The sequence below is a fragment of the Chionomys nivalis genome, chromosome 8 (genome assembly GCF_950005125.1).
Source record: "Chionomys nivalis chromosome 8, mChiNiv1.1, whole genome shotgun sequence".
NCBI lineage: Eukaryota > Metazoa > Chordata > Mammalia > Rodentia > Cricetidae > Chionomys > Chionomys nivalis.
In genome coordinates, this window is record NC_080093.1 from 44,149,345 (window position 1) to 44,174,659 (window position 25,315).

The 25,315-nt window shown below is 39.1% G+C and overlaps 1 protein-coding gene across 1 annotated transcript; it reads right to left on the reverse strand.

Moving 5' to 3' along the window:
• Positions 1 to 267: 267 nt before the first annotated feature.
• On the reverse strand, positions 268 to 19,761 carry LOC130880603 (glycine N-acyltransferase-like protein Keg1). The gene is made up of 5 exons (XM_057779719.1): positions 19,684 to 19,761; positions 17,861 to 17,967; positions 15,963 to 16,090; positions 3,449 to 3,620; positions 268 to 670 (listed from the first exon to the last, which is right to left on the reverse strand). Exons 1-5 carry the CDS (start codon positions 19,759 to 19,761, stop codon positions 268 to 270), a joined length of 888 nt encoding a protein of 295 aa, XP_057635702.1.
• Between the last annotated feature and the right edge of the window lie 5,554 nt (positions 19,762 to 25,315).

The window sequence follows — 25,315 nt, forward strand, 5'->3', positions numbered from 1 at the left end:
AGTTTGAGAACCACTGTGTTAGAGGCATCCTGAGAATGTGAGACCTGTGACAGAGTTGGAGCGGGAGACAGTGACCTTCTGCATGACAACAAAGTGGAGTTAAGTGTGTGAGCAATGTGATGGCAGAGAAACGGTGTGTGTGTGCAGTTCATGATATTCCCCTGATCTAGAAACACACGCCCACCTAATGACAATTTAGTACTTCTCTCTGTTCACTCAGCTCCTTCCCCATCTACAAGGACTGTACCCTCATCACTCTTTGCATCTTCATAGAGGCTCATAATTCCACTGGTTCCAAGTACAGGGCATGGGGACATGAGCCAGCCTGGCAGCCACTCTCTGCATGGTGAAGTTAGCTTTATCCACATGTGCATACATAGGGAAGTCAAGATCATTTAGAGTCTGAATCTGGTGGAAGGCAACATGGTAAACGAGACCCTGGTTCCGGTACTGAGGCAAGGTGCCTGCCATTCTCATTTCTCCAGTGTGGTCCATCAGGCCCCAGGACACGGGAATCCCCTCAGGCCCCATAATACAGGAGTTGGGGAAGGTGTGGATACAGCGCTCAATGAACTTCTGACTTTTCTCATTGCCACCATAATGCCAGATGCTATTCACCAATGCAGCATGTGTAACATCCAGGGAGCTGAGTTTGAACAACTCTTGATTACTATTGGGAACAAGAGGAGAGAGCAGCCCTTAGTCACATAGGTTATGAATAATTTTATTTATTTTCCCATAAATTTCCCCAAGAGTCAGACAGTAGAATCACTAAGACTGTGTGCTCTGTAGCCAGACTGTCTGAGCTCCTATCAGCACTGTGTGCATTAACTGCTGATTAATTGTTCTTCACTTTTTGTGTTTCCCCATCTAGTGAGTAGGGATAATAAGCAACTTGCACTATAGATGAGCACATTAGTGTGATGGGGGCTCATATTTGGTGCCTAACAGCTAGTAAAAATGTTCCAGGCAACATTTGCAGTTTTTATTTGCCCATGACTCAGCTAGAGAGTTCAAATATGATCTTTCAGTTAGGGAGCTTCAATGTGATCAGTCTTGTTTTATGTAAAAGGAAAAGGTTTTGTGGAGAAGCAAACTTCCCTAAACACATGTAGAAAGCAGAAGCCAAAGTTCAGAATCATAGTATTTGATATCTTGCAGCCTTAGGCATTGTGTTGAACAAAAGATAAAGTCAAGTGCAAAGATTCGCAGCGACGCGGAATGAAGATAGCCCACATTACTGAGTCTGATGCCCGAAGACATCTGCAAGGGTGTGGGGAGGTTCAGGAATCATTTTGGAATGAGCTCTGGAGGTGAAGCTAGACACTCTTTTTCAACCTGGATTCATTCATCCATGTTTTAAACAAACTATTCCACCACTAGATTCTACCTTCTGTCAAGAAATTGGGCTAACTTTTAGCTCACAGTAAGACAAAAGTTCCAAGTAGCTTTTGGATGGGAGTGTTCTCCAGGTTGCCTTGTAGTATACAGGAGAACAGGGTACTTCCGGGAGGGAAATTCCACAAAGGGCTTTAGAATTGAGCATCCTCAAGTCACATGCTCACTGCTGGCTTCTAGTTCTCCTCAGCATTATGTTAAACATAAATAGGGACAGTGTAAAATGTGTTCAAAATAGGTTTATTAGGATTCAGTTGTTGCATGAAGAGAATTCACTGAACACATATTGGTTTAAAACCCACTGTGTGGCAGCTCCTGATGATCCCAACTCTTGCAGGGTTTTCATTATTGGTAGAGGATGAATCAAATATCAAATCTGTAGGATAAATTAACTAGTTTCAAATACTCATGAGTGCTATGAGTAAAATAAATGTGAATCCTGCACAATGGTGACTTTTATTGAAGTGCTTTACCCAGGACGCTGATGAAGGAACTTGTGAGCTGATCTGATCTGGATAACAAGTAAGTCATTAGTGTAAAGACTGATCTGCATAAGAGAGAAATTTTAGACCGGGGGTGGGGGGGGGGTGGGGGGGTTGAGCTCATCTTGGAGACCTGAGCTCATGAAGGTCAAGTAGAATTGCAGCAAAGCTATGGCATAGCATCAGTACCTTCTGCATTTAGCTCTAACACTAGAAACAATGTTAAATCATTCACATAATGCTTCCTGTCACCTAACCAATATGACAGTGTTAATTGACTTTCTGAGAGAGAGAAGGAAAGAGCAAGAGAGTGAGCTTGTGAGTGAGCAAAAGAGAGAGATAGAGAATTTGAATGAGGTTCCCTTTCCTCTAAATCTAACCAAAATATTTAACAAGAAGTAAACTGATGTGAACCAATCTGTCAAATTCTAATGTGTGCCTTCCTTTTCTATTTTATGTGGGAAATAACACTGAAATGACAAAAGTTTGCTTGTGTTATTTTAGCTTAGCTCAGTCTATAAAATCAACCTCTTCCTCTTTAGACTACATCCATGAGAACACTAGTTTGAAAGAATGGCTCAACCTCTGATTTTAGACTTATGTCTAAAAGACAGGTTATGTTTAAAAAAAAACTTGTAGTATTTTTTAAAATGTCTGGAAGTTTTGTACGGAAGAAACAAGATAAGGCCTGAGAAATAGATGAAAATCTCAGCTTAGTGGGCCGAGAATTTCAGAAAGATTAGAAAGCATGCCAGGGAGCTTTGAAATCTTGTTAGCAGGAGAGAGACATCATCCTTATTTAAAGTTAGTTAATTAGAAATCTACTCTGAAAAATATTGGTTGGATAGGTACCAGGGCAAAAGCTAGCAAAGGTAGTGAAGGCACGGCTAGTTAAATGGTAACCTACATTCAGCTTGTATAGGAAAGTAAAATTTTTAATTGCATGCATATATGTGTGTGTGTATATAGATGGATCTCACATGTTCATGTATGAAAATGAGGATACTAATTTTGGGAGTTGGCTATCTCTCTCTTCATATAGGCCTAAGGGATTGAATTCAGGCTATTAAACTTGTTAGCAAGCACCTTTAGATGTTGAGACATCTTGCTAGTCCTTTATGCAGATAATCCTGCTTAGGAAATAAATCTGTGAACATCAAGTCTAAGACTTCAATATAATCTCATCTCAGTTATTCTGTGGGTCCCAAATCTATTGATAAGTGTCCTCACAACAAACAAAAGAGGAAAAGACACAGAGGATAAAGAAGGTCGTGTGAAAGTGAGTTTAGTAAGTGGAGCATTGCAACCCAAAGCCAAGCTACTCCTGGAATGACAATGTGTGTGGGGAAAGAACATAAGGAATTCTATCCTTTGTATTACAATGCAGCACAGCCTTGCTCAGATCTTGATTTCCACCTTCTAGACTCCAAAACAACGATGGATCACATGTGCTTTGATTTTAGCCCTATCCTTTAAGGTGGCCTTCTAACGATCACTTCAGAAATCTAACACAGGAGGCATGTCATTAGTAAGATAATGATTGGTGCAGACAGCTTGGAAACACTTACATGGGCTTGGACATGTCACTGCTGCGTACAAACTTATTCCCATCCACCAAGGAAGGAGCCAGTTTCTTTGCTGTTTCAAGTATCATAAAGAGAGAGCCCTGTGTATGCTTGACCTTGCCCAAATTAATGGCTCCAAGAGTTTCTATCACTTTGTCCAGGCTTGACTGTGAACCTTGATGGGGAAACAGGGCAGCAAATGATATACCATTATTCATCTTAATATTTGGGAAGGCTATTCAGTGGAAGCAAAGGGAATATGAGCATAGCATCATCAAGTCTTGTTTTAATCATGACCAGGTTCATATGATAAAGGTTATATCCCTCCCTTTTTAAAATTTAAGTTTTTTTTTTTTTTTTTTTGATTTTCGAGACAAGGTTTCTCTGTAGCTTTTGATTCCTGTCCTGTAACTAGCTCTTCTAGACCAGACTGGCCTAGAACTCACAGAGATCCGCCTGCCTCTGCCTCCCGAGTGCTGGGATTAAAGGTGTGCGCCACCACCGCCCGGCTTAAAATTTAAGTTTTATATGGTATCACAAACCCTAAGTACTTAAGACTACAGTTATATTCAGGAGTTATGAAATTAGAGAGAAGCATGGTGCCAGGGAAGCTCCCAGGAAAACACAAGGATGACCCCAACTAAGATCCCTAGCAAGAGAGGAATTGATGCCTGAACTAGCCTTCTTCTGTAATCATACTGGTGACTTCCCTAATAGTCATCATAGAGACTTCATCCAGTAACTGATGGAAACAGATGCAGAGGTCCACAGCCAAGCACTGGGCCAAGTTCCAATAGTCCAGCTAAAGAAGAAGCAAGGAGCTTCAAGATCATGATGAGAAGAAACCCACAGAGACAACTGACCTGAGCTTGTGGGAGTTCAGGACTCCGAAAAGGCAGTTAGACAGCCTGTATTGAACCTTGGTGTTATGCATCTGCGTGAGAGCTGTGTAGCTTTTTCTGTTTGTGTGTCCCTAGCACTGGGACTAGGACCTGTCCCTGATGCATGAGCTGGCTCTTTGTAACCTATTCTCAATGGTGGGATGCCTTGCCCAACCGTGATGCTGTGGGGAAGAGCTTGGTCCTGCTTCAACTTGATCTGCCCTGCTTTGTTGACTCCCATGGGATGAATTACCCCTTCTGAATGAAGACTGAGAAGACGTGATTGTGGGTGGTGTAGTAGGAAAATAGGGGAGGGAATGAGAACAGAGGAGGAAGGGGAAACTGTGGTTGGTATGTAAAATTTAAAAAGGCTACAGATATAGCTACCAAACAAGGTGAGGTAGAAGTATGGTAACTGAAATTGAAGGGACATTTCTATGTACTCAATCCATTAAATTGTCAGTATAAGGTTCTCAGTATCTATCTGTTGCACTAATATGAGTCCTTTTACCCTTAATTACCTTGGTTCAGTCATAAAACTTGCTTGGGTTTATGGGAAGAATGTGATTTAGTAAACATGGTTCAAAGAGTGCACTGAGGTTGACTTTCACTTTCTATTCTTGATCCTGTGACATTTGCATGTCACTCAGTCCACTTCCATCCCTGAGGTTAAGAGTTGGCACAGTGGGGCTGGGCGGTGGTGGCACATGCCTTTAATCCCAGCACTCGGGAGGCAGAGGCAGGCGGATCTCTGTGAGTTCGAGACCAGCCAGAGCTAGTTCCAGGACAAGCTTCAAAACCACAGAGAAACCTTGTCTCAAAAAACCAAAAAAAGAGCTCCTGCTGCAGCTCTGCCTGCGCCCTACTTCCCTTGGTCCCTGGCTCATTGGGGCTACCAGGAGTCCCTGTGTAGGTGCTGAGAAGTTCCATCTGGATGGGTGAGTGTGTGCTATCCTGGGGCGGACTGTCCCGGTAGAGAGCACAAATGCCCCTCCCCCAGCTCCTGCTGCAGCTCTGCCTGCGCCCTACTTCCCTTGGTCTCTGGCTCATTGGGGCTACCAGGAGTCCTTGTGTAGGTGCTGAGAAGTTCCATCTGGACGGGTGAGTGTGTGCTATCCTGGGGCGGACTGTCCCGGTAGAGAGCACAAACCCCCCTACACTAAGGCTACCCAACCAGAGCAGTGAGTGCCTGCCTAGCGGGCAGGCCTCAGCAACCCCCGAAAGGGAGCGCAGGCACCTCCAGCTTGTACTGCAGTGTCGCCTGTGTTCTACTCGACCCCGCCCTACCCCCTGCATTTGCCCTTCTTTCCACGGGTCATTGGAATACCAGGCATCCCTGTTTTGGTGTTGAGGAGTTCATCTGGTAGGGAACGGTTCCTGCCCCTACACTGAGGAGATACACCCAGAGAGTTAGTCACAGCAAAGACTGGTCCAAGACACCAGGCCTCTCCCAGCTCCATTTGAAGGAAGAGATGAGCAGGCGCCAATGCAAGAATTCCCCCAACAACTTGAAAGGCAACGTGACATCACCAGAATCCAGGAATCCCGAAATAAGAAGTGTACACCCTAATCCCGAAGAATTAGAAGAATTCGACTCAAAAGTGAATTATATGAAAATAATAGAGGACCTTAAACAGGAGGTGAAAAACTGCCATAATCAATTAGAGATTACAAACAAAAAGGTAGAGGAAATGAATAAATCTCTCAAAGATACCCAAGAAAAACAAGAAAAACAAGAAAAAGTAATCAAACAGGTAAGGGAAATGGTTCAAGACTTGAAGAATGAAGTGGAAGTAATAAAGAAAACACAAACCGAGGGAAGGATGGAGATGGAAAATTTGGATAAACAAACAGGAACTACAGAGACAAGTACCACCAACAGATTACAAGAGATAGAAGAAAGAATCTCAGACACTGAAGATACCATAGAGAAAATCAACTCTCTGATCAAAGAAAACAGCATAACCAACAAATTCTCAACACAAAACATTCAGGAAATCTAGGACACAATAAAAAGACCAAACCTAAGAATAATAGGGATAGAAGAAGGAGAAGAAGTACAGCTCAATGGTCCAGAAAATATATTTAATAAAATTATAGAAGAAAACTTTCCCAACCTTAAGAAAGATATTTCTTTGAAGGTCCAAGAAGCATACAGAACACCGAATCAACTGGATCAAAAAAAAAACATCTCCTCGTCATATAATAATCAAAACACAAAACATACAGAATAAAGAAAGAATATTAAGAGCTGCAAAGGAAAAAGGTCAAGTTACATATAAAGGTAAACCTATCAGATTTACACCTGATTTCTCTATGGAAACCATGAAAGCCAGAAGGTCCTGGATAGATGTACTGCAGAAACTAAGAGACCATGGATGCAAGCCCAGACTACTATACCCAGCCAAGCTTTCGTTCACTATAAATGGAGAAAACAAAATTTTCCAGGATAAAAACAAATTTAAACAATACGTAGCCACAAATCCAGCCTTACAGAAAGTAATAGAAGGAAAATCACAAACCAAGGAGTCCAACAATGCCCACAATAACTCAGACATCTAATGACCCTTCACCAGCACAACTTGAAGAAGGAAAACACACAAACTCTACTACCAAAAGAAAGAAAGAAAGAAAGAAAGAAAGAAAGAAAGAAAGAAAGAAAGAAAGAAAGGAAAAATGACCGGAGTTAACAACCACTGGTCATTAATATCACTTAATATCAATGGACTCAACTCACCTATAAAGAGGCACAGGCTAAGAGATTGGATACAAAAACAGGATCCAACATTCTGCTGCTTACAAGAAACACACCTCAACCACAAAGACAGACATCTACTCAGAGTAAAGGGCTGGGAAAAGGTTTATCAAGCAAACGGACCTAAGAAACAAGCAGGTGTGGCCATACTAATTTCTAAGAAAGTTGACTTCAAACTAAAATCAATCAAAAGAGATGGAGAGGGACATTTTTTACTCATAACAGGAACAATTCACCAGGATGAAGTCTCAATCCTGAATATATATGCCCCTAATATAAAAGCACCCACTTATATAAAAGAAACGTTACTAAAACTCAAGGCAGTCATCAAACCACACACACTAATAGTAGGAGATTTCAACACTCCTCTCTCACCAATGGACAGGTCAATCAGACAGAAACCTAACAGAGAAATAAGAGGATTAAGGGAGGTAATGAATCAAATGGACTTAACAGACATCTATAGAACATTCCACTCAAATAAGAAAGAATATACCTTCTTCTCTGCAGCTCATGGAACCTTCTCGAAAATAGACCACATACTCGGTAACAAAGCAAACTTACACAGCTACAAAAAATATCGGTGACCACCTGTGTCTTATCAGATCACCATGGATTAAAGTTAGAATTCAACAACAATGCTATCCCCAGAAAGCCTATGAACTCATGGAAACTGGACAGTCAACTACTGAACCACACCTGGATCAAGGAAGAAATAAAGAAAGAAATTAAAGTCTTTCTTGAATTCAATGAAAACGAAGACTCAACATACTCAAACCTATGGGACACTATGAAAGCAGTGCTAAGAGGAAAGTTCATAGCATTAAGTGCCCAATTAAAGAAAACGGAGAAAGCACACATTGGAGACTTAATAGCCCACCTGAAAGCTTTAGAAAAAAAAGAAGCAGACTCACCTAGGAGAAGTAGAAGACTGGAAATAATCAAATTGAGGGCTGAAATCAACAAAATAGAAACACAGAAAACAATCCAAAGAATCAATGAAACAAAAAGCTGGTTCTTGGAGAAAATCAATAAGATTGATAAACCCCTATCCAAACTAATCAAACGGCGGAGAGAGAATACACAAATTAACAAAATCAGAAACGAAAAGGGAGACATAACCACAGACACAGAGGAAATTCAGAGAATCATTAGATCTTACTACAAAAACCTGTATGCCACAAAATTGGAAAATGTAAAAGAAATGGACACTTTTTTAGATAAGTACCATATACCAAAGTTAAACCAGGACCAGGTGAACAATCTAAATAGACCTGTAGGTTGCGAAGAATTAGAAGTTGTTATAAAAAGCCTCCCCACCAAAAAAAGCCCAGGTCTAGACGGCTTCAATGCAGAATTCTACCAGAACTTCCAAGAAGACCTAATACCTATACTCCTTAATGTATTTCACAATATAGAAACAGAGAAGTCATTGCCAAATTCCTTTTATGAAGCTGCAGTTACTCTGATACCAAAATCACACAAAGACACAACCAAGAAAGAGAATTACAGGCCAATCTCACTCATGAACATCGACGCAAAAATCCTCAACAAAATTCTGGCAAACCGAATCCAAGAACACATTAGAAAAATTATCCATTATGATCAAGTAGGCTTCATACCAGAGATGCAGGGCTGGTTTAACATACGCAAATCTATCAATGTAATCCATCATATAAATAAACTGAAAGAAAAAAACCATATGATCGTTTCATTAGATGCTGAAAAAGCATTTGACAAAATTCAACATCCCTTTATGATAAAAGTCTTGGAGAGATTAGGGATACAAGGGTCATACCTAAATATAATTAAAGCTATATACAGCAAGCCGACAGCTAATATCAAATTAAATGGAGAGAAACTTAAAGCCATTCCACTAAAATCAGGAACACGCCAAGGCTGTCCACTCTCTCCATACCTCTTCAATATAGTTCTCGAAGTTTTAGCAATAACAATAAGACAACATAAGGGGATAAAGGGGATTCAAATTGGAAAGGAAGAAGTTAAACTTTCATTATTTGCAGATGATATAATAGTGTACATGAGCGACCCCAAAAACTCCTCCAAAGAACTCCTACAGCTGATAAACACGTTTAGTAATGTGGCAGGATACAAGATCAACTCCAAAAAATCAGTCGCCCTCTTATACACAAAGGATCTGGAAGCAGAGAGAGAAATAAGAGAATCATCACCTTTCACGATAGCCACAAACAGCATAAAATATCTTGGGGTAACTCTAACCAAGGAAGTGAAAGATCTATTTGACAAAAACTTTAAGGCATTGAAGAAAGAAATTGAAGAGGATACCAGAAAATGGAAGGATCTCCCTTGCTCTTGGATTGGGAGAATCAACATAGTAAAAATGGCAATTCTACCAAGGGCAATTTATAGATTCAATGCAATCCCATTAAAATCCCATCAAAATTCTTCACAGATCTTGAAAGGACAATAATCAACTTTATATGGAGAAACAAAAAACCCAGGATAGCCAAAACAATCTTATACAATAAAGGAACTTCTGGAGGCATTACCATCCCTGACTTCAAACTCTATTACAGAGCTACAGTAATGAAAACAGCGTGGTACTGGCATAAAAACAGAGAAGTCGACCAATGGAATCGTATAGAAGACCCGGATTTTAACCCACAAACCTATGAACAACTGATTTTTGATAAAGGAGCTAAAAGTATACAATGGAAGAAAGAAAGCATCTTCAACAAATGGTGCTGGCACAATTGGATGTCAACCTGTAGAAGAATGAAAATAGACCCATATCTATCACCATGCACAAAACTCAAGTCCAAATGGATCAAAGACCTCAATATCAATCTGAACACACTGAACCTGATAGAAGAGAAAATGGGAAGTACCCTACAACATATGGGCACTGGAGATCGCTTCCTATGTATAACCCCAGCAGCACAGACATTAAGGGCAACATTGAATAAATGGGACCTCCTGAAACTGAGAAGCTTCTGTAAAGCAAAGGACACTGTCATTAAGACAAAAAGGCAGCCTACTGACTGGGAGAAGATCTTCACCAACCCCGCAACAGACAAAGGTCTGATCTCCAAAATATATAAAGAACTCAAGAAACTAGACTTTAAAAGGATAATTAACCCAATTAAAAAATGGGGCACTGAACTGAACAGAGAATTCTCAACAGAAGAAGTTAAAATGGCCAAAAGATACTTAAGGTCATGCTCAACCTCCTTAGCGATCAGAGAAATGCAAATCAAAACAACTTTGAGATATCATCTTACACCTGTCAGAATGGCTAAAATCAAAAACACCAAGGATAGCCTTTGCTGGAGAGGTTGTGGAGAAAGGGGTACCCTCATCCATTGCTGGTGGGACTGCAAACTTGTGCAACCACTTTGGAAATCAGTGTGGCGGTTTCTCAGAAAAATTGGGATCAACCTACCCCTGGACCCAGCAATACCACTCTTGGGAATATACCCAAGAGATGCCCTATCATATGACAAAAGCATTTGTCCAACTATGTTCATAGCAGCATTATTTGTAATAGCCAGAACCTGGAAGCAACCTAGATGCCCTTCAATGGAAGAATGGATGAAGAAAGTGTGGAATATATACACATTAGAGTACTACTCTGCGGTAAAAAACAATGACTTCTCGAATTTTGCATGCAAATGGATGGAAATAGAAAATACGATCCTTAGTGAGGTAACCCAGACCCAAAAAGAAGAACATGGGATGTACTCACTCATAATTGGTTTCTAGCCATGGATAGGGGCCACTGAGTCTATAATTTGTGATCCTAAAGAAGCTAAACAAGAGGGTAAACCCAAGGAAAAACATATAGATATCCTCCCAGCTATGGGAAATAGACATGACTGATGGGCAAAAAATTGGAATCTTGGGGGTGGGGTGGGATGGGGATGAGGGGTGATGGGGAGAGAAAAGTGTGAAGGAGAGGATGAGGGGAACTGGGGGAATTGGGGTGATTGGGGATAAAGGAAGGTTGGATAGGGGAGCAGGGAAACTCATACCTTAGGTAAGGGAGCCACCTAAGGGGTAGCAAGAGACTTGAACTTGGAATGGTTACCAGATGCCCAGGGCAATGTCCCCAGTTAGTTCATTGGGGCACCTGAGGATAGGGAACCTGAAATGAACCTATCCTATAATCATACTGATGAATATCTTGCATATCGCCATAGAACCTTCATCTAGCGATGGATGGAGATAGAGCCAGAGACCTACACTGGAGCACCGGTCTGAGCTCCCAAGGTTATAATGAGGAGCAGAAGGAGAGAGAACATGAACAAGGAAGTCAGGACCATGAGGGGTGCACCCAACCACTGAGACAGTGGGGCCGATCTATTGGGAGCTCACCAAGGTCAGCTGGACTGCTACTGAAAAAAAACATGGGATAAAACCGGACTCTCGGAATGTGGCGGACAATGAGAGCTGACGAGAGGCCAAGGAGAATGGCACAGGAACTTTCAACTGGCGATAGATCGAGAGAGAGACAGAGACCCAAATTGGAGCAACGGTCTGAGCTCTTAAGGTCCAAATGAGGAGCAAAAGGAGGGAGAACATGAGCAAGGAAATCAGGACCACGAGGCGTGCACCCACCCACTGTGACAGTGGAACTGATCTATTGGGAGCTCTTCAAGGCCAGCTGGACTGGGACTGAATAAGCATGGGTTGAAACTGGACTCTCTGAACATGGCGGACAATGAAGGCTGATGAGAAGCCAAGGACAATGGCACTAGGTTTCGATCCTAATACATGAACTGGCTTTGTGGGAGCTTAGCCTGTTTTGATGCTCAACTTCCTGGGCCTGGATGGAAGTGGGAGGACCTTGGTCTTCCTGTAGGGCAGGGAATTTGGACTGCTCTTCAGTATCGAGAGGGAGGGGGAATGGACTGGGGGGAGGAGAAGAGGAGTGGGGATGGGGGAGGGGAGTGGGAGGAGGGGGCAATGTGTGGGAGGAGGGGAGGGAAATGGGAAACGGGGAGCAGTTGGAAATTTTAATTAAAAAAGAATAAAAAAAATTAAATGGAGAGAAACTCAAAGCTATTCCACTAAAATCAGGAACACGACAAGGTTGACACTCTCTCCATACCTCTTTAATATAGTGCTTGAAATTCTAGCAATAGCAATAAGACAACATAAAGGGATCAAAGGGATTCAAATTGGAAAGGAAGAAGTTAAACTTTCATTATTTGCAGATGATATGATAGTGTACATAAGCGACCCCAAAAACTCCAGCAAAGAACTCCTTCAGCGGATAAACACCTTTAGTAACATTGCAGGATACAAGATCAATTCCAAAAAATCAGTTGCCCTCCTATACACAAAGGATAAGGAAGCAGAGATGGAAATCAGAGAAGCATCACCCTTCACGATAGCCACAAATAGCATAAAATATCTTGGGGTAACTCTAACCAAGGAAGTGAAGGATCTATTTGACAAGAACTTTAAGTCTATGAAGAAAGAAATTGAGGAGGATACCAGAAAATGGAAGGATCTCCCTTGCTCTTGGATTGGGAGGATCAACATAGTAAAAATGGCAATTCTACCAAGGGCAATTTATAGATTCAATGCAATCCCCATTAAAATCCCATCAAAATTCTTCACAGATCTTGAGAGGACAATAATCAACTTTATATGGAAAAACAAAAAACCCAGGATAGCCAAAACATTCTTATATAATAAAGGATCGTCTGGAGGCATTACCATCCCTGACCTCAAACTCTATTACAGAGCCTCAGTATTGAAAACAGCTTGGTATTGGCATAAAAACAGAGAAGTCGAATAATGGAACCAAGTAGAAGACCCTGATTTTAACCCACAAACATATGAACACCTAATTTTTGATAAAGGAGCTAAAAGTATTCAATGGAAAAAAGAGAGCATCTTCAACAAATCGTGCTGGCAGAACTGGTTGTCAACCTGTAGAAGAATGAAAATAGATCCATATCTATCACCATGCACAAAACTCAAGTCCAAATGGATTAAAGACCTCAATATTAGTCTGAACACACTGAACCTGATAGAAGAAAAAGTGGGAAGTACTCTACAACATATGGGTATAGGAGATCACTTCCTACATTTATCCCCAGCAGCACAGACATTAAGGACAACATTGAATAAATGGGACCTCCTGAAACTGAGTAGCTTCTGTAAAGCAAAGGACACTGTCACTAAGACAAAAAGGCAACCCACTGACTGGGAGAAGATCTTCACCAACCCTGCAACAGACAAAGGTCTGATCTCCAAAATATATAAAGAACTCAAGAAACTAGACTTTAAAATGCTAATCAACCCAATAAAAAAATGGGGCACTGACCTGAACAGAGAATTCTCAACAGAAGAAATTCAAATGGCCAAAAGACACTTAAGGTCATGCTCAACCTCCTTAGCGATAAGGGAAATGCAAATTAAAACAATTTTGAGATACCATCTTACACCTGTCAGAATGGCTAAAATCAAAAACACCAATGATAGCCTTTGCTGGAGAGGTTGTGGAGAAAGGGGCACACTCATTCATTGCTGGTGGGAATGCAAACTTGTGCAATCACTTTGGAAATCAGTGTGGCGATTTCTCAGGAAATTTGGGATCAACCTACCCCAAGATCCAGTAATACCACTCTTGGGAATATACCCAAGAGATGCCCCATCAAATGACAAAAGTATCTGTTCAACTATGTTCATAGCAGCATTGTTTGTAATAGCCAAAACCTGGAAACAACCTAGATGCCCTTCAATGGAGGAATGGATGAAGAAAGTGTGGAATATATACATATTAGAGTACTACTCAGCGGTAAAAAACAATGACTTCCCGAATTTTGCGTGCAAATGGATGGAAATAGAAAACACTATCCTGAGTGAGGTATCCCAGACCCAAAAAGAAGAACATGGGATGTACACACTCATAATCGGTTTCTAGCCATAAATAAAGGACATTGAGCATATAATTTGTGATCCTAGAGAAGCTAAATAAGAAAGTGAACCCAAAGAAAATCGTATAGTCATCCGCCTGGAGAGGGGAAGTAGACAAGATTGCAGGGCAAAAACTGGGAACTTGCGGGTGAGGTGGCATGGGGCAAAGGGGAAATGAGAGACATGAGAAGGGGAGGATAGGAGGAGCTCGGGGGATTGGGATGGTTGGGATATAGGAAGGGTGGATACGGGAGCAGCGAAGTATATATCCTAACTAAGGGAGCCATCTTAGGGTTGGCAAGAGACTTGACTCTAGAGGGGTTCGCAGGTGTCCAGGGAGATGTCCCCAGCTGGTACCTTGGGCAACTGAGGAGAGGGAACCTGAAATGACCCTATCCTATACTGATGAATGTCTTACATATCACCTTAGAACCTTCATCTGGCGATGGATCGAGGTAGAGACAGAGACTCATTTTGGAGCAACCGTCTGAGCTCTTAAGGTCCAAATGAGGAGCAGAAGGAGGGAGAACATGAGCAAGGAAATCAGGACCACGAGGGATGCACCCACCCACTATGACAGTGGATCTGAGTTATTGGGAGCCCACCAAGGCCAGCTCGTCTGGGACTGAATAAGCATGGGTTGAAACTGGACTCTCTGAGCATGGCGGACAATGAAGGCTGATGAGAAGCCAAGGACAATGGCACGAGGTTTCGATCCTAATACATGAACTGGCTTTGTGGGAGCTTAGCCAGTTTAGACGCTCACCTTCCTGGACGTAGATAGAAGACCTTCGTCTTCCCGCAGGGCAGAGAATTTCGACTGCTCTTCAGTATCGAAAGGGAGGGGGAATGGTGGGGGGGGGGGAGGAGAAGAGGAGTGGGGATGGGGGGAGGGGAGTGGGAGGAGGGGGCAATATTTGGGAGGAGGGGAGGGAAATGGGAAACGGGGAGCAGGTGGAAATATTAATTAAAAAAGAATTAAAAAAAAAGAAAAAAGAAAAAAAAAAGAAAAAGAAAATGCATTCCCTTCTGCAGCAGCTTTGGGTACCAGGAATCAAACTGAGTCCTTTTGGATGTATGGAAGCATTTTAGAAAAAGCCTTCTCCCTAGCCTTCAAGAGTCCTTTTTTACTGAAAGGAAATAAAACTCTTCAAAAATGTTTCAGATTAAAACAAAAAAGAGTTGGTACAGTGTTATTATGAAATACCAGACTTGGGATCAAGGCGAGCTATTTGTATGAACTCATCATTAGCCTCCAGACAACTGAGCCCATATGTGTGAATCCCAGGTGAGACTAGCTGAGCTGCCTAATGGAGACCAATCCAAATTTCCTACCCATGCAATTGTAAGTTAAAATAATTGTTGTTTTGAACTGATATTGAAAATTTAAAATTCTATATAAGTAGATAGGATATTCCTGAGAAGTTTCTATCAAATGTCTCATTTAGTCCTTAAGGAGTCTATGTTTGGAATAGTCTTATAATCATCTTTTTTCTCACAAAAACTTTGGTCTCCAAAACAAAAATTACTCAGTCCTTCCCCCATAGATAACAACTGGTTCAATCAGAATTCAGTCTTAGATCACACTTCTTTAGAAGGCATAGTCCTAATTACTAAAATATTCATTTGAAAATGTGACAATATAATAAAACAGAGATGGAATGGGAGGTTACATTGCCCCATGTTTATGTTCTTTAGTAAAATATGGACATGCTAAAGAAGAAATCTTAAGTCCTAAGGCAGTAAGAAACTACATTAAAATTTCCTTTGTACACTTTATACCCTGCAGCTCTTGAGAGTTCCCCTTGCAGGTGGTAGATGCTGAGCCTGGAAACAGATAACAGCATGCTAATTGTCTACAGCTTGCAAAAATGTGTGTGAGATATAAGGTGTTGTTCAAAAGGAGCAGTCACTTCCACCATGTGTACACAGGAGATAACAATAGTCACATACACCCTGGCTCTCTTACTTTGAATTTGTAGATGTTGTTTCCAGTTAATGACTTCTGATGAGCTGAGGAACTTCTGACAATTCTCGGGATCCTTAGAGTAGATTAGGTAAGTGTTGGTGTAGTGGTCCAGGTCATCTTCCATGTCCCGTTTTCAAAAAGAATGAACCAGAATGTTTATGGATGGGTTGGTGTTCGGTTATATTGGTATTCAGTATTCATTTACATTGTGAGAAATTAAAATCCTAAAAGTAATGGCTCCTGTGGATTTATGTTGTAATTATTTACAGTGCAAAAACAAGAAGAAAAGACTTGACACAATTCAAAGTAAAAACACCTTGAAAAGCATTATCCAAACTCAAGGAAAACTAGAGTACTATAAAATTCATTTAGAAGAATCAAAATAGCAAATTAAAAGAAAAACATTTTTCTAAAAGAATACTCCTTGCTCTGGGCCATGAATACTCTGGTATTAACGTCTATACTGAAAACAGAATCAGAATATGCATTTATAAAAAGGGAGCCAATGCTAAAGTTAGTAAGCTATATAGTCCTTCAAAAAAGCTTATTATTTTTAAGTAAATGACAACCTCATAAAGCAAGGAAATGAGCATATATATGCATATATGTGTACATATTTAGACATACATGGGACAAGTGTGCAAATCCAAAATGGGACTACTTAAATAGCAAAGAACATATCACAGAAATATTATTTCTACTAATGTATAATCTGAATGCTTTTACTCCTCTAATTTTCATGAAATATTAACTAAAATGTTGTATACTGTATAAAGATACTGCAGATCAAACTACTGATTTTCTTGTTCTGCCTTATTAAATATTTAAGCCATCTTCAACACTCATGTTGGCAATTTTTTTCTACTTGGTATTGAGAATAAACTCTAATTCTCTTCCTGTAACATCAACCACCCTAAGCACTCTTTTTTCCTACCTTCTTTTATTGACTTTGCTGTAGATAACTGGTATAGAAAGCAGAGCAGCATCTCAAACGGAAGCTGATATTACAGTGAAATTTTATCATGGATTAAGAATGAGCTGGATTATTTTAAGTCCAGTTATTTCTTTTATTTTCATTTCTATGTGACTTTTATTTTATTTTTCATTGAAATCTGTTTTACCCTAAGACAATAGTTGACAATGGAAGTAAGAAATAACTTGCTACAATTTACAAACCTAGCCTAGGTTATGCCCTTTTCTCTAAAGACTTCCTTCTTCTTTTTGTATAGATATAAATATTTTGCTTGCATGTATGTATGTAAGTGTTGCCTGTTGAGATCAGAAGAGGGTATCAGATTCCATATAACTGTAATTCCTTACAGTGGCAGCCACCATATGGGTGCCTGGATCCAAATCCTAGTCGTCTGCAAGAGCAAGTGTTCTTAACCACTGAGTGATCTCTTCAGCCCACGGGAAATGTTGTTTTGATGTTTATAATAAAAGATCAAGCCATTTTTTGTGTATCGACATGATTTTATGTTGATAATACTTTCCATCACTTGCCCCTAAATCCTACAAACAAGACGTAAGAAATAATGAAGCTATAAAGTGTGCTCACAGTTCAAATCAGTCACTGCTGATGGAGGAACTATGCTGCCAAGTAAAACAAAAGCATGGATAAAAATGAAAGTGTACCATCTGTACCTTTAGTTACCATTCTCCATGGCTTATTACTGCACATTTGTGTATTTCCCTTCTTGAACATTTTATAACATTCTGTAAATTTTGTGGACTTTTGTGAATTATCCTTCAGGCAGGGTATAGGTTGACATTAGTATAATTCATGTCTATTTTTCATGATGGGATTAGGCAGTGGCATCAACCATCCAGCCAGACACATGCCAAGAATGCAACACATGTGGAGATACAGGCATATTTATTCTATATTGCAACTTACCTCCTCCCGGGGTCGAATAACAACAGTATTAAAATCAGGCCACTTGTCCACCAGAGCCTTGAGCTTGAATGGGTTTCCCTTATTCATGTGGAAGACAGTCCCATAAACCTAAATATTTCAAGCCAGCAGAAATGTCATCATATTACAAAGAAGTAACAGGCAGCAGCATATTTGACTAGAACAATGATCATTCCTATGAAAATATGTAATTTTTTGGAAAGATGTAATAATAGATGAATTTTTCAAATGGTTCCTAGTGTCCAGTTGCTTATTGTAACAAGAGTGTCTTTTAAACATTGAGATAAAATATAGAAAATGATGTGATTTACTAATAAACTCATTAACTCTCTTGATGTAGAATTTAATGTAAGTTTTTCATGGATATCAGATTTATTTCTTTTCATGTGCAGACAAATTTTATGAAGATGAGCCATTTCAGAAATGGTTTCCATTCATGGCAAGTGTTTTTCTTACTACGCCTTGAAGCATTTTTGTGATTGCTGCTTTAATAATCATGCAATGTCATTTTTGATCTGCATCATCTGGCTGTTGATATGTGTGGATTACTGTTTCTCATCTAAGTTAATATTTAGTTAGGGTTAGTAATACATGTCTGTTATCTCAGATAATAGGGAGGCTGAGGCACTCTGATTGAAAATTCATGGACTACCTGCTGTAATCAACAACCTAAATGCCCCTCGACTGAAGAATGGATATGGAAAATGTGGTACATTTACACAATGGAGTACTACACAGCAGAAAAAAATGACCTCTTGAATTTTACAGGAAAATGAATGGAGATAGAAAACATTTTTTGAAAGAGGTAACCCAGTCATAAAAAGACAATTATCATATGTACTCACTCATAGGTGGCTTTTAAACATAAAGCAAAGAAAACCAGCCTACAGGGGCTGGAGAGATGGCTCAGAGGTTAAGAGCATTGCCTGCTCTTCCAAAGGTCCTAAGTTCAATTCCCAGCAACCACATGGTGGCTCACAACCATCTGTAATGGGGTCTGGGGCCTTCTTCTGGCCTGTAGGCATACACACAGACAGAATATTGTATACATAATAAATAAAAAATAAATATTTTTTAAAAAAAGAAAACCAGCCTACAAACCACAATCCCAGAGAACTTAGACAACAATGAGGACACTAAGAGAGACTTACATAGATCTAATCTACATGGGAAGTAGAAAAAGACAAGATCTCATGAGTAAATTGGGAGCATGGGTACCATGAAGGGGGAAGGGGAGAGTCAGTGAGGGGATCAGAGAAAAATGTAGAGTTCAATAGGAATCAATAAAAAAAAAATCCTGTTAATAGCCACACACAAAAAAATCTTCCCCTGCTAGAGCCATGTTGGGGACACAACTAAAGCAAAATTTAAATAAGATCAGAATCCTTTTATTTAGTATGATTTCAACTAAATAGTATTTGTCATTTAAGAATCAGGAAAATTATTTTTTCTCTACTGGCAATTAAACCTAGGACCTTGAACTGGTTAGGCAAACACTATTATTGATGTATATCTTTAACATTCTTTCAAATTTTTATTTTGTGACTGGGTCTCACAAAAATTGTGATTATCCTTTGGGAGTAAACAGTGACATTTGTTTTAGGCTATGTTTAGGCTATGGGGAGCTGCACTTTGATTTTTTAATGTTATGCAGGTGACATTATTGAGACTTCTTTCTGCTCTGGTAGCATAAGCATAGGTGAGACGCGTGTCATGGTGCCAGTGTGCAGTGAGTCTTGACTCTTTCCCTCCTCTGCCTTACCGTGGTGTGATTCCTCAGTTTCTATGAAAACATTCTACTCTCACCTTTAAGGTCTCAGGCAGGTGCTTCCTCAGGGAGTTCTCCAAAACCTGGAGCATCTGAGAACCTTGTAAGTAAAACATCTCTTCCGATACCTTAGATGAAAAGATTAGCGACAATAGCAAGTCAGGAATGGGAAGACCTTTACACAGTGTGTACAGACTACCTCTAAAATAAGGAGTCACAGGCATATAAACATCAGGAATTTATTTCACACAGGACTGGGAAATCCGTGATCAAGAAATTGGCATGTTTCTTGTCCTGTAGAACTCTGTTTTCTGTTAGATACACCTTCTAGCTGTGCCTTCTTGGGACGGAAGGAGTAGGTTTGCTCTTAGGAACTTAACCTATGAAGGCATTCATAACATCTAAAAAGGTGGCACAGAACCTCTCCCAAGGGCTCCAGCTCCTGCTATAACCCATCATATTGGCAAGACCTTCCAACATAGGACCCTTGAGACACACAAACATTTAGATCATAGCAATGCTAAACCAGTAGGATCTGGATCTACACCAGTCTTTTCTCATATCTTCTTTTTTTAGTGGTCATATCCAGTCTCTTCACTGCTGAAGGTATGTATCAGCTGTTAGAGTTCCCTGGTAGAATTTTTGAGGTCTCTTATATCTGTAAATCGTGATACTTGGATGTTTTCCTGGATAACTTGTATTTCCCTTGATCTCCTTCAGTTGTCTATTGCACTAGCTAGATCTTCTAGTACTCTATTGATTTTTTTTTTTTTTTTTGTTTTTCGAGACAGGGTTTCTCTGTGGTTTTGGATCTATTGATTTTTTATAGGGAGTGTGGACAACCTTGTCTTGTTCAATTTTACTGGTCTTGTTTTGAGTTGCTCTCCATTTAATTGAATTTGTTTAAATAAGTTTGCTGTAAATTGCCTTTATTACATTGTGGTATATTTCTTGTATCCCTACTCTTGCCAAGATTTTTATCATAATATGCTTTGGATTTTCTTCAAAAGCTCTTTTTTGGTAGGGGACATCAGATTAGATAATCATGTGGTTTTTTGATGTCAGTTTGTTTATATGTTGGATTACATTGATTGATTTTCATATGTAAAGCTGTACATTCATCTCTGGGGTGAAACCTACTTGGGCATGGTGGATAATCTTTTGGATGTGTTCTTAGATTTGATTTGCATTCTAAAAATAGTTTTACATCTATGTTCATTAAGGAAATTAGTCTGTAATTTTTGTTCTTTGTTGAATCTTTGTGTGGTTTGGATACTGGGGTGATCATGCCCTCATAAAATGCATTTGACAATGTTCCTTCTGTTTCTATTGTGAAATAATTTGATGAATATTGGCATTAGTTCGTCTTTGAAAATCTGGTAGATTTCTGTGCTAAACATCTGACCCTGTGCTTTTTTTTTTTAGATTGGGAGACTTTTAATAACTATTGTGATACTATAATTCAGAGGTTATAGGTCTATTTAAATTGATGCCCATTTTTCTTCTTTTTATTAGTAATTATGTTCATGAAATATATTTTGATTTTTTCCTGCTCCCCAACCCTAACTCCTTCCAGATCCTCCCCACCTCCTTACCCACTCAATTTCATGTTCTCTGTCTCTGTCTCTCTCTTCTTCTCTCAAATATAAATCAAGAAACAAAAATGAAAAAATACACTATGAAACAAAAATAAAAATAATAAAAATTGTCAAAAGAACAATAAAAATACCAAAAAAGCAAAAGAAAACAAAAGTTTCACAAAAATGCCAGAAAGTTTGTTTTGTGTAGTTAGTACACTCAGTGACACCTCATTTGAGAAAACAGATTTTACTTTTGACAGAGGCTGTCATTTTCCAAATGCTATCTCCTTGGTTGTAGGTGCTAACTGTGTTTCCCTATCTCAGTGGTGGGACCCCATCTGATCTGAATCTATGTAAGTCTTGGTGTGTTGCCATAGTCTCTGTGAGTTCATGAATACATTAGTCCCATTGTGTCTGAAAGACATCATTGCCTTGGAATTATCAATCCCTCTGGCTATTATAATCTTCTAGCCTTCTCTTTCACATAGATCCCTGAGTCTTTAAAGGAGGGGTTTGATGAAACTGAGAGGGTTGAAGGGGAGGAAGGAGATGGGGGGGAGCAGAAAAAAATGTAGAGCTCAATAAAAAATAATAAAACATGTCTTATTTATGACAAAAGATTCCAAAATCATCCTAACCACATTGTCTAGTTTTGAATCGCTGGGCTAATTCCCATATACTAGAAGAAGACCTTTCTATGATGTGAGTTGAGAGAATACTGATCTTTGGGTATAACAGTATGTTATTAGGAATCATTGTTCTATGTTCCTTTAGTAGAATAATACAATATGTTTTCCCCATGGTCATGGTCTATATATCCTTGGTTCTTGGCCATAGTAGCACTATCAGGCACACGCTACATTAGACAGAGAGGTCCTTAAATGTGATTTTTAAAAGTGATTGGTTACTCCTATAACATTTGTGCCATTATTGTACTGGTGTGTCTTGCAGGTAGACCACTGTTTTATGTCCCAGGGTTCGTAGCTGGGAAATGTTGATGATTGCCTTTCTCTTCCAGTGGTGTGCAGGAACATGGACACTATTCAGTAGTGTGAAACTTCTCGTTTTGCACAAGCTCAACTTCTCTATTCTCAATGCTATAAGTAAGTGTTGCTCTTAGCAATAGGGTCTTACCATCAGATTATAGAGAGTAACCAATGAATTTAGCAATAGCCTGTGATGTCTTGGAATTCCATGGGACCCCTTGTCCAATAACACAAAAAGATTCTATGTGATCCTGGCTCTGGAGGTTTAATTTCATGGCTTATGATATCTAGTTGGGGCCCTGTCTCCCATATTATTTAGAGACTCCATTTAAATTATTTTCGTATACATATATATTCTAAAAAGTTTCTACATCAGTAAATTTCTGTTTTTCAAGCAACATTTAGTGTTCCTTGTCTTGCTATTTTCTTACCATTCTTATATTGTCTGTAATTTCTGTATAGTATTCTTTTCCTCATTCATGGTAATGTTAATACATGCCTTTTATTTGTATTTCTTGGTAATATTAGAGTAGAGATATTCAAATTGGACTCTATAGTATTTTGGCCAAGATAATTCATTCTTTGTTCTTGAAGACAATCATGTACACTGCTGATCATATAACAGAATCCACAGATTTTTACTAGATGCTAATGGCAACACTTTATCTCTTGGTAAAAGCAGCGAAAAGGTTTCTTATATTTATTCTAATGTCCTGGAGCGTAACAACATAGTAGGTGTCTAATATTACTATAGGCAACTGATTTTTTCCACTGGAAATATTTTTCTGAGAGTGTCACAAACACAAAAGGCAAAGTAAATTTGGTATAAAATCATAGGCATTGTTATAATGTCAGCAAACTGGATAGCATAAGAATGTTTGAGAAATATGGAGGCACACACATACACAAATAAACGAATAATAATGTGCAATGACAACAAAAGTGTGATGTCCAGTTAAAGGAGCAGATTGAAGTCTGAAGAGGCTTTAGGAATGGGAAATCTTAGCATTGTTAGTGGATAAAATGCACTGTGGTCTTTAGGGAGTTTTTACTTTACTGAAAATATATCTACATAGAACTAGTCAAAGATAATGAATCCAAAGAGTAGATTATATAAAACCTTTAAGGAATGGAACACGCCTTTAATCCCAGCACTCGGGAGGCAGAGGCAGGTGGATCTCTGGGAGTTCGAGGCCAGCCTGGTCTACAAGAGCTAGTTCTGGGACGGGCACCAAAGCTACAGAGAAACCCTGTCTCGAAAAACCAAAAAAAAAAAAAAAAAAAAAAAGAATGGAACAAAAATGCAGTGATTATATCCAAACTATGATGAGACTGTATAATTATAAGCTCATGGTCTGTCACTACTCTAAGTAACTATTAACATAAAAATTATTGTACATATGTAGAAGTGGAGAAGTATTAAATTAAAAGAATGAAACATAAAATAAAATAGTACACAGAATTTGATTAATTATGTATGGGTTTATGTATATTTCACAAGCATTAATCATCAGAATATGGAAGAATACAAAATATAAATTGAGATGAAAATCAAAATTTTAGAAATAACTTATCACATGAATAATATAGATCAAATCTTTTAGGCTAGTTTTAGTTTTTAGATAATATTGATTAGCAGTGAAAGCACTTTATGTTCTTCATATTTCTCATCATATTCTTTCTTAGATTTGTCTGAGACATTTTATTCTCCTGGTAAGTATCCAATAAAAAAAATTAAAGACATTTTTAATTGTCCAGCATCCCTGTGCTATTGGAACGGAATAAAAGTTGCTGGAGCATAATACTTCTTTGCAAATATTGCTAACCAAATGTACTGCCAAGCTTTCACAATATCTCCGTAGTTCTTATCTGTTTGGAATGGAAACCTGCCATAGATCTTTCAAGAATTTTGACATCAACAAACACACCGAACTGGATAGAGAAAGTCCAAAAGGCCTCAAAACTACACAAAGAACTACAGTCTAGGGAGGAAATCTGGGAAATGAAGAGGCTGCCTTCCCCAAGGAAGAGTACACCATTTCGTTATTCACTGTCAAATCAGTCCTAAAATATATGTACATCTATAATTTTACAGAACAGGTTAATTATATTTAGAAATATATGTATATAAATATTTACATTCAATAAAAATTAGTTCAAAAAGAGGCCATGAATTTGAAAGAGAGCAGGGAGTGGTGTATAGAAAGTTTGGTTGGAGGATAAGGGAGAAATCATGTAATCAAATTATAATCTGAAAATAAAAATTAAAGATTTTCTCTGTGGTACATATTAGTAGGTATATGCACTTCTCAACTTGAATAAACTCCTTTTTTCACTGTATAGACACCACAAAGAAAGATCAATATTTCCCTTCTAAAACCAACATTTGATTTTTCCCACCATGTATGAGAGAAAAAACAGGGACTCACCATTCTTCTATGAAAAATTCTTACCTATAAATATGCATCCACACAGAGCCTGTTTAGAACAAATAACATGCAGCAGGTCTTTTCTGAAATGCTAGCATTCACAGTGTTTTGGTAAATGTTTTACAGAAACCTTTAGACTGAGGATGTAGTCTGGACTTTGATTTTCATTAAAAAAAATAGGAAAGCAAAATTCTGGCTGTCTTGAGAGTCAGAAGATTCCAGTATCCCCACAGATGTGTGCCCAGGAAGATGACTATGCAAATCTGAGATCCTGATTGTGTATGCCCTCTCAACTTTTCATACATCATTTCTTTGGCCCACAGGAAAACAGCTGACTAGGACTAGAAAGAACCTGTGATTGTCTAGAAAATATCATTCCTCAGTGTCTATGTGGAATTTTCCTCTGTATACTGTAAACATGTTAATTAAGCTCTGTTTAAATTTCTCCCCTTCCCAGTTTCCTGTTGCAGTAACAAGAGGGAAGCCAGAAGTGTTGGGTATATTTAGTTCTGAAAAGATTAGAGTTTCTTATCCATACACTATCGGGGACCAGCGCAAACATAAAATACTTCTTGTACCAGAGTGGAGGTGTGGGAATAAATGAGGTACAGTTCACACGATAATATCAGGAGGGAGTCTCAGGGTCCATTCAAATCCTGAAGGTTACCCACATTT

Excerpts from the sequence above, each read along its gene's own strand:
- LOC130880603 (XM_057779719.1), bottom strand. The coding sequence starts at position 19,761 with ATGTTTTACTTACAAGGTTCTCAGATGCTCCAGGTTTTGGAGAACTCC. Across the intron at positions 17,968-19,683 it reads ACCTGCCTGAGACCTTAAAG|GTTTATGGGACTGTCTTCCA; the intron begins GTGAGAGTAGAA and ends TGAAATATTTAG. Across the intron at positions 671-3,448 it reads AGTGACATGTCCAAGCCCAT|TAATCAAGAGTTGTTCAAAC; the intron begins GTAAGTGTTTCC and ends TGTTCCCAATAG.